Below are 14683 nucleotides of genomic sequence, written 5' to 3'. Positions count from 1 at the left end.
GCCATACATTACTACTGGGAGATATATATATATATATAATTTATACACACACACACACACACACATTAACAGACAACATGGCACTCTGTAGCTATGAAACACTAAAAGGGTCAGATGTAGTGATTTAAAAAATGTTATTATGGTTTTCTTCCTAGTGTGGCCTACAGGGCGAAAACGGCCCCCGCAGTTGCTCACCCCTGAACTAGACACAAGACCGACTCTGGACCACTTGCACTGGCTGCCTGTATGTTTCCGAGCCCAATTCAAGGTGCTGGTTTTAACCTATAAAGCCTTACATGACTTGGGACCGCAATACCTGATGGAGCACCATTCCCGACATGAACTTACCTGTACACTACGCTCAACATCTAAAGTCCTCCTCCAGCTGCCTACTCTGAGGGAAGCTCGGAAGAAGGCAACAAGGGAGAGGGCCTTCTTGGTGGTGGCTCCCCAATTCTGGAATGGAATGATGTCCCCGATGAGGTCCGCTGGGCGCCAACATTGCTATCTTTTCAGCACCAGGATCTTTCTTTTCTCCCAGGCATTCGGCAGCATATGATAAGTTTTAATCAATCTGGATTGTCTTATGGTTATGGTTGTTTGAAGTGTTTTAGATATATGTTCTCTGTGTATATTGTCCGTTTGTGTGTGTTTTTTGGTATAAATGGCTTTTAATATCAGTGTACTGTATTTTTAATGTTTTTAATTTTTGTAAACCACCCAGAGAGCTTTGGCTATGGGGCAGTATAGAAATGTAATAAATAACAACAACAACAACAATTAACAACCTTAGAAATGATCACTTTTCCTTGTTGTTTCCAGAGAGGAAGAAATGAAATCAGCAGCAAAACAGGCTTCTTAAACATGCAATTAGAATTTGGGGGGGTTGGTTTTAAAGAGGAACTAGAGAACACTGTAAGTGAGCTGAGTTTGAAATGTACAGTGTGTTACATAACAGAGCTTGGCTCCCTCTGCCCAGAGACTGCAAAACCTGTCTGTCCCTGCATTTCTCCCACAGCTAGTCATAAAAAATCAACATATTTGTTTCAGCTAATGCAAAATTAAAAGAACAAACCAACCTCCTCCATCATCACTGGAAATTAAAAATCAAGACTTCTTTTGTAAACAAAATCCCTTCATCAATTAGCATTACTCATTCCACATTCTCTAGTATATGCCCATTCAGTCATTGTGGTTATTCCTGTAAGGCATTACCAGTACTGCTTTTATCAGAGTTAGTAACAGGCAGAGCGATGAAAAAAGAAGAAAGAGAACAGCTTTGTGTGCTTGCTGCTGGGGAATGGGGGTGGTGGTGGAATCATAGCCTGCAAGACTATTTTAAAAGTCCCAGTGACCCCAGGTGGTTGGACCATGTATGGTTTCAAATCAGTAACGACAAACACACACACACACACACACACTGCACTGTGCTTTAAATCAACCACCACGTATAGAAAACCCAATAACCTTGAGTGACCCATAACTGCATTCCCTTTATAAGTTTCAGAAGGCAGAATCATTATTTTACATTAATTCTCCACTATTTCTTTTCCAGTTAATTGGAAACACACTCCATACACCACAAATAAAACTTATTTGTGCTCATTTTTTTTTTTTTTGGCGCAGAGGCCATGCTAATCTTCTCTGTGTCGTTCCAATTTTAGTATATGTGCTACCAAAATGAGCACAACTTATTTGCTCCCATGAATAAAAATCAAGTCTCACATGGTTTTTACAGAGCAACTGACACAGTGTGATTTTATTTTTCCTATTATTCATGTTGTCTTCCCTATATTTCCTTATACCCACATATATTTCCCTTAAATAGTTAAGTTTTTCTTATCAGTTTTATTAATGTCTCTCTCATTTCTTAAATCCACCCTTTCTTGATTTTTGTCAATAAAGGTTGCTTCCCTCTATAACTTCTCTCCCTACTCCTAGTAGATAACCTTGTAGAACTCTTGATCTCATGTTGAAATGTAACAAATGCAGCGTGAAATTAAAAGGATGTATCCAAAGCTTGACCCTGAAAGCAACCTGAATTGTAAATATTCTGAGTGAATCCTTTTAGCCAAAACATTTGAGTGTCAGTGGAAACATTCTAGCCCAGGTCAGGAAAGGAGAGTGAATGGAGAGTGGATGGTTTTATTGCAGGAAGGCCTAAAGCAGGTGCCTTGGTATGTGCTGAAGATTGCCAAAGTATCAGTTACGAAAGATGGAGATGGGCTAAGACTTTACAAACTTGAAAGGTGTTGGGGAATCAGAAGGATGTGTTAGTCTGTCAGTAAACAACCATCAATCTTGGAATCTGGGATCAGCAAAGAACATATCAAATCCCTCTTTAATGCCATAGGTCCCAACGAAGGAAAAAGAGGATAAACCCCCGAGGCTGCCAGTGTTCAAGAGGGGCGTGGTTGCATCGGGATCGTTGTATGTGCACATACAACAGTACCCTCGATCCATGGAAAATGTGTCAAGTACTCTGGACAAGTGCTTGGCAGCAAGTGGCGAGTATGTGTTGGGTAGAATTCAGGGAATAGGATTTCACCGTCCAGGGCACAGATAAGGCGCAGTTATCTTTGCACTGTCATATTCACTGTTTTGGAGGTTTTCATACGGACAGCAGGTTCCGGCTTGAGCCTGGCTGACACTGTGTGCCCGGTGCACAGTCAGCAGTCTCTGGCGTGAGACTGGCTGCAGGGAAGCTGTGTAACAAACAGAGACTAACTGTATATTTAGTCATTTAAGGCACCACGTTTGGGTAACTAAGTTGTGACCTAGGAGTGTATAGTCCCTTGAGGTACTTGCTAGGTTGTGATTGAGGAGAATGTAGTTCCTTGAAGTATTTGTAACTAAGTTTATAACTAAGAGGTGAACTGCCTCATACGTCTCAGATAGTTTACAACTCTCTGAGGAGGCTCAGTTGTTGTTTGTTTCTTTATTGTCAATAAATCTCCTTTTTCTTTCACCTGCATTGGTTGTGTGTGTCCTATCTCCACCTCAAAAGATCCCAAACCCCTCAGCCTGATCAACGGAGGGGTCCTGGGTATAAATTAAAATTCAAACCACACACAACACTTAAATACTTACAGTTCTTTTCTAATCTCTTCTGATATTTTGTTCTCCATGTTGAGAAGCTCCTGTGACTTGTTAAGCTCCTCCTGATTCTTTTGGTGGTTTTCTTTAAGGGTATCCAACTTGCAAGAGAAAACAGAAAGAAAAACACTCTTGGCTTAAGATTTCTTGAGACTGTACGAACCAAGCTAGATGCAACATTAGAAAGCAGTGATCAGTTCTCCTGGCACTCCGTATTTATTTTTAAAGCAACTGCAGAGGTCTCCAAATTGGACTGGGACTGGGGCACTGGGGAGAGTTTTAAAACCTTTTTTACATCATACAGAGGAAAATCTAAATTGCCTGCCCGTCCCCACAGCTGTTAGGGAAAATGTACGTATGCTCAATGTTTTCCAAAATGGTGCAAAAATCAATTGGTGCAGGGGAAGTAGATCAGGAAAATGGTGCAGGGAAAGGGGTTAACCCTCATCCCACTTCCCACAGCACTGCAAACCAGTGCAGTATAAACACTCACACATCCCACAGCTAATTTTAAAAGGAATAGAAAGATATGGGAGACTCAATTACGAATCTCCAAAGTCTCGTCTAGTTTGGCTGTAAGACTTTCACATTAAAAACACCCAACAGTCTCTTTAGTTAATTACTTATTTAAAATTATTTTAGGCCACCTTTAAGGGTAAAACACTCTCAAGGCAGCATACAAGATAAAAACCATATAAAACAGTTACAATAACATTTAATAACTACATATTCATTAAAAGTTCAATTAAAAACAAAGGTTACTGATTTAAAAAATCAGTAAAAACGGAAGTTACCTAGAACTTCAGCCCAAGAAATTATGGAAAGGACATCAAAAACTGGAGTCCTCAGAGCTTTCCTGGAGACTTGCAAAGAAGGGACCTGACGAAGCCCCAATGGACGCTGATTCCAGAGATGCGAGGCCACCACTGAGAAGGCCCTAACACACTGCCTAACATGCAGCTGATAATAAATATTAAGCAGTACTAGTCAATGTTAAACAGAAAATGGTTACTTCAGGTTTTGGACTGTCACAAAAGCGGAGGGTGGGGAGAGAAACTAGGATGGCTGAAAAGGTTAAGTCTGATGCAGAGGAGACTATAAAGTACATGGGAAAATGCATATTAACACAGTGAGGTAATCGAAGTCCCAATGCACTTCTGCCAGCACAGGAGAATATTTGCTGCCAAACATAATAAGTTCACATATGCATTACTGCCTTAAGATTCACCAACTCTCAGAGAGAACCTGCCCAAACCTAATGCAGCAGGGCTTGCTTGAATTAATTTTAACATACCTACACTTGGCAGAAAATGCATGGCTGTAAAGCCCAAAATGCATTGGCAGTTTGATTATTCTTTAACTAATAGATGTTATGACACACCTCAGAGTCTCCTTTAAATCAGGCATTCGCTGCATCATCCTCTTTCGTGCCTTCTGAAAGTTAAAGTTACCAGCTTTGTGAAGCAAACCACTAAAAGATCCACCCAAACTCTCAAAATGTTAACTGAAAGTTACCTGGCAGCAACCAAGAATGCCAGGTCATCCAAAAAGCTCTCCACTACCCCCTCTGCGCATCAAACCCCAACATGTTTATCAGAAAGTGAGAGATGGAAGTTTCCAAAAACAAAAGAAAACCCTCTACTGTGGGGCTTTACAGTACCTTAATCAGTGGGAAATAGGATGCTGAGCACGGAGTTGGTGGTCCTGGGAATACCATCATTTAAATTGATTTAATGGTTCTGGCCCAAACTGTGCCTGTATTTACTAGGTTTTCATCTATCTTGCAAGAGCTGCCATGAGCTTGTAAGCCTCATCTGTTCACAAGCGCTCAGTGATGTATTTTATTATATAACAGATAATGTCTGTCCACTCTTGGAGAATTACACAGGCACTGGATTTTGATTTTAATTTCCAGCTATCTAGAAACTGACCACTGGCATTAAATTGACCTGAAGGCCCTTAATTCTCTGTGATCTCCAGTAGTGATGGCCTATGCCTTGATAGACACCTGTCTCATTTAAGCCTTCGTGGAAGATGGCTGTATTTCTGAGCGGGGCATTGTTGAGTGGTAGAGCAAACACAAAAGGCGCTAGGTTCAGTCCCCAGCATGTCCAGTAGCATAGATGGGAAAGAGCTGTCTGAGATCTTCGAGAATTGCTGCCACTCAGAGTAAACATCTCCGTAAAAATCAGGACCCACAGTCTGACTCCATATAAAGCAGCTTGCATATTTGGAAGGCTGAAAAACTCTTTATAGCCACCAGTAGATGTCACATAAAATACATGTTCTCTTTAATGTTTGGCAGGCTTGCACAAAAAAAGGGGAAATAATGAGGGAAATGACAGGCATCCTACCACAAACTGTTAAAATTTAGGCTCTGGCAATTTGTCTTTAGACAGATAGGAAGCTGCCTTGTACTGGGTCAGACTGATTGTCCATCCAGCCCAGAACAGTGCAGTCTACTTTGACTGGAAGTAGCTCTCCAGGGTCTCAGACATGGGTCATTCCTATCACCTCCTGTCCAGATCTGAGTGAAGCTTCCTATATAGCCTTGATTTGAATCTGCTTACCTCTTTCTGCAGCTTCTGATTGACCTGTTTAGAATCCTCCAGGGAGGCCAAAGTTTCCATCTTCTCTTTATGAAGGGCATCCTTCTCTTTGGTTACTTGCTCAACTATTTGCAAAGCATCTTCTGCTGTTTGTGCAGTCTAGAAGATAAAAATGGTTATACCAACTCCCATGCAAAATTGTGCTGGACTCTGGTTGCAAATCCATCAACTACCTCCTCCATAGGTGATCCCACATGTCAATGGAACTTCTCTTGAGTAAGCAGCACATAGATGGCTATCAACTATTTGCAAGCTGCTTGTGTGTGAAAACAAGCACTCCATTTCTGGCTGCTTGTGTGCTTTCTAAAAATTAATAAAGTACAATTTAATCTTCATCCATTTTGTTCCATGCAGAAATTAAACTACAATCCCATGCTAGTGTCATTCTTGAGGTGAGATAGATGATCCTAATTAAATCATTCTTTTGGATTACTTTTTGCCATTAAAAAAGTAGTTCAAGAGATATTCACTACCAACATACTTTTTTTTTGCAGGGGAGGCGGGGAGAATACTGAGAAGACAGGGCAGGGACAGACAACAATGGAACTGAAGTAGATGGGGACAAATATATAGTTGAAATCTTTTAGTACTGTAAAGCCAAGTCTTTTGGGGAGCAAAACCAAAGCTTCAGGCTCAGGCAAGGTAATATAAAATAGAATTTGGAATAAAAGCTCTACAGTTTATGAAGAAGAGGGAGGAATGGCTCAAAATTCCAATCTGTCTTCTGTTGGTGGTGAATGCAAACTGTACTGTGAATAAGAAGATAACAGACATTGCCAAATCCTTTGCAACATTAACTTCACAACCAATTCTGCTTGAATTGCCCTGCTGTCTTTTGCCCAATTAGAGCTACAAGGCTTAGGAGGAGGTTTAACAATTAACTTTTGGAAACCAATTTACATGTATATTTTAAACATTTTCAAATATGGGCACATCTGTGCCAGTATATATATATGTTGCATACAGTTAAGCACCTACAGATCTGGAAACCTGCCTTTTTATTCACAATGGAAAAATTGTCTTGCAACATTCAGTAGCTGTGAGGACCCTGAAGCTGCATGTGATCTTCCTACACCGCCACCCCTTATTACAGCAGTTAAAAGATTTTTCAAAAACATGGTGGGGTAAACTTATTACCAGCAAGATAATTAAGGAGGGTGTTCAGATTGAGCCAAGGTGCCGGATCGTGCAAAATTAAGTGCAGACACCGAAACAACCGACATTAGTGTTTGGTGTTAGTAATGGTACTTGACTGACTTTATCAGTATTTTGATACCTCAAATCTTTGAATTACTGCGTGCGCCTGAAGACTCTCAATTTCATTCAATTTCAAAGCAAGCTCATTCTTTTCCTTCTCCAGCATCAAATTTTTGTTCTGAGATGTCAAAAGGCTGGCTGACATCTCACTGTTGGCCTGTGCAAGAAGCGTTACCTCCTCGTGCAGTTTGTAGTAGTCTTCTGAGAATTTTTCTTTCTCTTTCAAGATTTCTTCCTTGATTGTAATCAGATGCTTCTGCTCAGAAAGCAGAATCTCGTTCTCCTGAAGCAGCTTACTGCGCTCCAGTTCAGACATTTCGTGGCTGGAACGGAGATCTTCCAGAATCTTGGAGACACCACTGTGCAGTTCCTGGAGTTCTGCTTTTGACTTGGTCAGTGCCACAAACTCACTCTTTAACTTCTCAATATTGGATGCAAGTTGGTCTGTCTCAACACTAAGCATCTCCTTTTCCTTCATAATTTCTTCTAATTTAGATTCAGATTTTAATTTCTCCTGGTTCAATTTATCCCTCTCAGCTAACAGCTCCTTGTTTTTTAATGTTAGCTGTTCCTTTTCCTTCTCTAACTGGCTGACACTGTTATGAATCTGCATGTTCTCTACCACAAAGGACTCCTTCTCCAGTTTTCTGCCTTCCCGTTCTATTGTCAGGTTATCATGGACTGTTTTAAGCTCTTTACTCAACCTCTGGCATTCTTCTTGCAACCAAGCCTTCTCTTTGCACATCATCTCTTTCTCAGAAGAACTGCTCTTGAATGAAGCTGCCAACAGTTGCTTGGCATGAAGCAAGGCAGAATACTCATTTTCCAATACTGTTTTCGCACTCTGAGTCTCCTTCAAGATTTTGGTCAGCTCGCATCTGTAGCTGGCAAGCTCCTGGTTTTCTTCCATCTTTTGATCAAGCTCTTGCTTCAGAGTTTCAACGCTGCCCTGGAGCCTGGCCTTCTCTTGAGTCAGCATCCTCTTTGCAGAAATGTCCAATTCGTGCTTCCTCTTCAAGTCACACAGGGCTTTGGTGGCAGACTGCTTTTCTGCAAGGAGCTCGGCACATTTTGCTTCTAAAATGGCCTTTTCCTTTGCAAGACTCTCGTTCTGCTTCTTGAGCTTTGAGGACTTCTGAGAAGCCAGCTCCTTCTCTGCACTCACCTGACTTAGCTGCTCATTCAGTGTTTTCTCAGTAAGGGCAGCTTCTTCAGAGACCTTAGCCAGCTTTTCTGAAATGGCCTGGTTTTCATTCCAAAGTTCTTCTCTTTCTCCTGAGAGCCTCCTCTCGGATGAAGTCAAGGCTTCCTTCTCTTGTAGTAACTGAATACATTCGGAGTCTGTTGATGCCCTACTGGCCTTAATCTCTTCCAGGAGCTTTGAAAGACTAGCATGAGAGGCTTCCAGTTGCACCTTGTCTTTGGTAACCTTTTTAAGCTCTTTATTTGATGCTTCTAGGTCAGCTTGCAGGCCTTCAGTTTTCACACCAAGCTTCTGCTTTTCATCTAGAGCCTGCTCTAAGCTTTTATGCAGCTCTTCCTGGCTTTTCAGGAGAGCCTCTTTGTCTGACTGTAGATCCTGGCTAGTCTGCAACAGATTATCCCTTTCCTTTTTCAAAGCCACATGTTGGTTTTCGAGATCCAAGTGTTTTCCCAAGAGCGAGTCCCTCTCAGCAGCCAGAGTAGTTACTTCTTGAAGGAGCTCCTTCTGGTCCCTGGCCATGTCTTCATAAGAACTCTTCAGCTTCTGAATGACATCATCCTTATCTTTGAGAAGAGCAGCATTTTCCTCTGAAAGCTTTCTCTGACAGTCCTCTAGTGCATCCCTTTGGCTGACATGCTTCTGACATTCTTTGGCCAAGGCATCACTATGGGTCTGGAGCTCATCCACCTGGTGGAGGAGAGCTGCCTTTGAAGTGCGCAGAACATCATTCTCTCTAGTTATCTTAAGAAGATCATCTTGGGCTGCCTCTATTTCCAACAGTAAATTTCCTTTCTCAGAAATTAACTCATCATTTTTTGCTTTTTCCTGCTGAGTTTTATTTTCAGCTTCTTGTTTGTCCTTTACAATTTTTTTGTTCTCCAGGTTAAGTTCTTCATTCACTGTCCAAAGTTTTTCCTGATCTTGTTTTAACAACCCAATCTTGGACTCCAGCTCTACAAGTTTTGATAACAAGGAACCTTTTTCTAATTTTAAAGCATTCCCCTCCTGCGCCAAGGTTTCTTTCTCTGATATCAAAGCCCTCATCTCGTCTGACATTAGTTCAATCTCTTTTCTGGCTGTCGCTAACATAGAGGTTAAAGACTAAAGAAATCAGGGAGAAGGGGAAACAAAAAACGAAAAAATGAAGTCAAGCAGACTAACGCGAAGTGTGGATTAAAGACAAATAGCATTACTTTTTTGTTTTTTAAAAAAATGCGTATATACTGACACACAGAGCTCTGCTGAAGCGCCTCCATGTCATCGGACGATTTGCAGTGAACATGTGCATGTCACACTTAGGCATGACGTGGAACCCTCAGAAATGAAGTTGGGCTGGGGCAGTTGGGTGGGTGGGTGCAAATCCCACCGCCCCATTGTATGTTCAGCTGTACACACTTTGGCAAAATGTGTGAGTTTGGCTAAGCATAACTGTTGTGAATAGCGCTGGCCATTTTCCACAAGAAATGAGGTGTTCAAAGGAACTCCATCCAGGCTCAAGTTTCCTCCCAACGAGAACACAGAGTTCTTGTGGCACCCTTTGTGAAAACACAGATGTTTATTGGGGGAAAGGAATGGAACAAACAGGCTGCAGCAGTGGGAACATTTAGAAAAATATGATGATTGCAAGCCATTGACAGGCCTTTCAGATTTCTTCCCAAACTTCTTCCTTCCACTTCCCAAGCTGACCAGAAGCAAACTTCAAGAGCAGAAACTGAATTTGCAGGCTCTGCATTTCTCCACCATATGTCTTCCCCAACAAAAGATAAACAGCTGCCATGTGCCTGGTTAATCAAGCAGGCTTTGGGGACACACCTGAGCTGTTTCATAAGGAGGAGCACTGATATCTAACATTACCAACCTTTACCATAATGCCTCTAAGAAAACGTTCCATTCTTTATATGTATTTCCACCTGTCCATGGTTGATTTTAACACAGCTTGAAGCGTAAAGGATTACTTCAGACGTGCTAAAAGTCCCACAGTGATGGTCTGGTGAAATACCAAAATAGCAACCGCAGAATTTTGTTAATATTGTCTTTAGCAATGGTGCAAGTTCATCCCATGGAATATGGTAACTTACAGATCCCTTAATGTGGACAGCATTTTATCCACATCTCATTTTTACTAACAAATCCAAATAATCATGAACTTGGATTTCAGCTTGCAGCCCTTAGGCCTGTGTGTCAATGTATACACCATATATTCAGCTATAGGAGTAACAAAACACAAAGCTCAAAGCACATAAGCAATGAATGGGAGATGAAGGCAAGGAACAATGTTGAAGAAATGCAAAAAATAAATAAAACGGATGCTATTCAAGTCAAGCTAAGGGCAATATGGAACAGCTTTTGATGGAAATCAAGCAATAAAAATGCCTGAAGAATCCACCACCTCTAAGCTTCCTTTACCATTTTAAATGGAATAACGAATTTTTAAGCATCCAAGGAAAAGAATAATGTGTTTTAAATGTCAGCAAGCTACAGAATGGCAGGATCAAAAATCAAAAGACTGGGAAGGATCTGCAAAAATGTTTACCAGGAATAATTGCATTTAAAACTATTCTCCAGAAATTCTAGTCTTTTTAAAAATTTTGAAAGCCACAACACCGGGCTCCTCAGCATCCCCAGAGCGGCTTCTTTCTTTGCTTGATCTTCTTTGCTTTCATTAAATTATCCCACTACTGAAATTGTGTGCTTTCTTTGTTGCATCTTAAACTTTGTTCCCAAACCAGAATGCACAGCTAGCAGCTGAGAACTGTACTTTGTACTGGTAACAATGTACACATGTTAAAAAAACAACAACCCTAACATTCAGGCATAAGTAACCTTTTTGCATATAGATTAACTAATTGGGATTTATTTTTATGAGACTTAAAGGCCCTGGGGGTGTTTAACTTAATTCTGGAAGTTTCCATGTTCATCTCTCTCATAAACATGGCTGTCTCCAGGAAACTGTAAAGTGGTGTTTGTTCCATTGAGCTCTGGAAGCCAGAGTTCAGTCGGACAAAGTACTAACAACATGGCTTCCTCATCTGCCAGAGGCCACAGAAATCTGTGGCTTTCCTACACCAGCCCAATGGAGCACCTGGCCAGGTTGAGGTAGATCTTGACTTAAAAGTTTCCTTAAGCCTATGCAGTAAATTAAGGGTAAGCAATCGAGCCACCCAAAAAATGATCTATACTTTGGCTACCTGCTTCAGATACACACCTTCGCATGTTCTGCTTCCTTTTTCAACTCTTTGACCTGTTTTTCGAATTCGCTTTTTGTCTTTTGTGCATTTGTCAACAGCTGTCCTGTTTCCTGGAGTTTTTGTTTAAACTCCTTGATGACTCCATCATGCCTGGCGGCCATCTCGGACTGTGCTTTTTCATGTGCCTCCTGCACATCTTTGTACTGATTTTGGCTAGCTGTAATTTCCTTCTCCTGAAAAAATAGAGAGTCCAGCTTGAGCAATAGCGCCCTGCTCCCTTCCCACACAACTAGCCACAGTATTCTACAATTAATTTCTTACTGCCACCTATTTTTTCTTGCATTATGGAAGAGCAAAATCAGGGCCTTTGAAGGCTTGCGGCTTATAAAAAGTACAACAGTAATTGAGGATTTTCTAAGAGTCAGAGATAAAGTAGCACTGTTCAATGGAAGTTTCACATTCTAACTAACTCAACTATAGAAAAAATAATCAGGCTTCAAATCCATCAAGCAACAGCATGTAAGCGGGCCTTCTCGGTAGTGGCACCTACCCTCTACAACACTCTCCCACGTGTGGTTCAAGAGGCAGAAACTGTGGCAAGCTTTAAACACCGCTTGAAAATGTATCTGTTTACCCAAGCTTTCCCTGACTTGTAATCATACTGTTCTACTGTTCTTGTTAAGTTTTTAACATATTTACTATTTATGTTGTTACACTTGTTTTCATATTATATTACATGTATTTTAATGTAAATCACTAAGGGTGCAATCTTATGGCTGCTAGACAGAGGCTAGACGGCCATACGATTGTTTGGTTTTCAGGAACCGACCTCAGAGCCTGCACTCTGAGGTCGTTTCCTGGAAAACCATCTCCCCTCCCCCTCGTAGGTGGTGTGGATTGTCCCCAGGCTCCGTGCTCAGAACAGCAGTGCAAAAGGGGGAGTTCCTGGGGGCGAGGAGGGGAGTGCAGAAGTGCTGGTATGACCCTTCCTATGCATCGTCCGGCCTCCCTGCCTGCTCTGAAGTCCCATGGCTAGACAGCTGAAATTGACCATCTAGCTACAAATGCAGAGTGGCTGGAGCACAGAGGAGATCCCCTTTGCGCTGCACTGGATAGTCAGTTGCCTCCGACCTCGAAGGTGGCTACCTATCCCCATAGGATTGCTCCCTCTGAGATCTTAGGATATGAAGTGGTATATATGCAATTTAAATAAATAAATAAATGAGTTTGTTTGTTTGTTTATTTATTTATTTCATTTCTATACTGCCCAATAGCCGAAGCTCTCTGTTAAGATTAGCGCACACCACAAAGCAGCTTTTCTAGCTTTTCCTTAGAATATGTGAAAAACAATAAGCAATTGAGGTAGAAGGAAGAATGATATCACACTTCCTACTATTCTCAGCATTGTTATTTACTTCTGTCTATGAGTAGAAGGCAAGAAACCTCATGCTGGCTATGCTGGTTTCTTGGCTATCAAAACCTGGCTACTCTAGGGAAATTTCTCTTCACACAGTCAAACTAGCTTTACATATAGATGTTCTTACCAGATTGTCTAACTTGTCCAGCATTTTTTGCATTTCAGCCTGATGCTTTTTGTGCATTTCCTTTTGCTGCTTTTCAGCTTTGCATGCTGTCTGCTCCACATTTTCCTGCAGCTTAGTAGCTCTCTCATTTGCCTTGGTGAGCTGAAGCTGGAGCTCTTCTAGTTGCCTAAAATTGATGATAACAAAAGACATCAGGATTGTAACGCGTGTGTTCTAGATTTCATAGCAATCACTTCTTTATTAAAATGCATGTACTAATCTTCAGAACAATTACTGTAATGCCCTCTATGTGGGGTTGCCCTTGAGCTTGGTTCAGAAGCTGCATCTAGTGCAGACTGCAACAGTTATGATGCTCAGTGGGGTTCACGTCACACCTGTGCTAAAAGAACTAAACTGGCTGCCTATTAGCTATTTGATTTCCAGGGTGATGAAATACAGGAACAGGGAGGAGCAGAACATCACTACCTGGAGATCATACAAGCAGGGACCTGCAGAAGAGAGTGGGGAGGAAACGTTTCCTCTTTATTCATTTATATTTATTTAAAATGGTTTTTCTACCTCCCTCTCCATCCCTCCCCTCCCCAATCCATCTTTCCCCACCTTAATTAAGGGTTTAAAATCAGACACACGTTCAGAGAGAGCTCAACAGCTCTTTAGTTCCTGGGCTGAAGAAAAGCAAACATATCATCATAAGAAGAGCCTTGCTGGATCAGACCAAAGGCCTATCTAGTCCAATGTCCTGTTTCCTACACGACTAGTAGATGCTCACAGGTAGGACATGTCTGCAATAGCACCATCCCACTGTTGTTCACAGCAACTGGCATTCAGAGGCATACTGCCTCAGTTACTGGAGATAACAGATAGCCATCCTGACTAGTATCCACCGACAGCCTTACACTCCATGAATTTGCCTAATCCCCCTTTAAAGCCATCTACTTTGCAGCACCACATCTTATGGTAGCAAATTCCATAGTTTCAGCTAATGCTAAGCACCAAGCTTCTTGCTCCCCTTCAGTTTAACCCTCAGGCTTGGGTGACTGAGAGCTGGCACCTGCACGCTGCTCTTTGCTATCAATGCATGTTCAGCTATCAATGTTAGCAAGCTTCTGAACTGAGTGCACAGGCAACCCCTCATCGAATGCATAACAGTAATTGTTCTGAAGAGTAGTATGTATGTATGTATGTATGTATGTATGTTAGATAGATAGACAGACAGACAGACATATATTCCATATGAGAAAGGAATTACTTTTCTTTTAGCCGTATATCATCATTCATCTTTGTAAGCTGCGTAGAACTGTCTCCTGAGGATTTCATTATTTCGGCTATGTCATTTTCGACTTTGGTTTTAGCCTCGATCAGCTGCTGTTCTCTCTCCTCTCTCTCTTTCAATTTCTTTTCCATGGCTAAAAAAAGAAGTCAGGGGATAAATGGAGCAAATAAAACGGTATATTCAAAACGCTGAACCATATGTCCTAGAAACAAAGGACATGGAAAGTATAAACCTCAAAATAAAATAAGGATTTTTTTCTTTTAAAAAACCATGCATGCATGAAGTTGACTTCCAATGGAAACAGTTACATGTGGAGATTTAAATTTGGAATTGCAGATTATGATGCAATAGAAGACACACAGTGACTCAGTTTGCAAGTAACAACTAACTATGTGTTAAACAACCCATGGTTAGTTAGTCAGGGCTGAGCTGGAGCGGGTGAGCATGCTGCCTTCTGTGCGCTTGCCACTTCCACTATGCTAAACATAGTTATTGCCTGTGACATCTGAACC

At 41.4% G+C, this 14683-nt stretch overlaps 1 protein-coding gene and 1 non-coding gene across 10 annotated transcripts in view; both read right to left on the bottom strand.

The window, feature by feature from the left end:
* Window positions 1–14683, bottom strand: part of CLIP1 (CAP-Gly domain containing linker protein 1) — a 141349-nt gene that overhangs the window by 24979 nt on the left and 101687 nt on the right. For 8 of the 9 annotated variants that reach the window (XM_084819237.1, XM_084819234.1, XM_084819235.1 and 5 more), the window contains 5 exons: window positions 14148–14304; window positions 12899–13064; window positions 11372–11587; window positions 5667–5804; window positions 3091–3197 (listed from right to left, as the gene is read on the bottom strand). In XM_084819237.1, the coding sequence (XP_084675363.1) occupies window positions 3091–3197; window positions 5667–5804; window positions 11372–11587; window positions 12899–13064; window positions 14148–14304 (784 nt within the window). Of the gene's footprint in view, window positions 1–3090; window positions 3198–5666; window positions 5805–6981; window positions 9268–11371; window positions 11588–12898; window positions 13065–14147; window positions 14305–14683 lie in introns of all 9 variants that reach the window. The other variant, XM_084819241.1, reaches the window with a different exon arrangement.
* Window positions 1587–1688, bottom strand: LOC146335971 (U6 spliceosomal RNA). Its single transcript, XR_014785833.1, has one exon. It is a non-coding gene; the product is annotated as a U6 spliceosomal RNA (small nuclear RNA).

The sequence above is a fragment of the Heloderma suspectum genome, chromosome 13, assembly GCF_057233095.1.
Source record: "Heloderma suspectum isolate Gila_16-S chromosome 13, 16-S_ref, whole genome shotgun sequence".
Classification (NCBI taxonomy): Eukaryota; Metazoa; Chordata; class Lepidosauria; order Squamata; family Helodermatidae; genus Heloderma; species Heloderma suspectum.
This window is presented reverse-complemented; position numbering and strand designations above follow the sequence as displayed.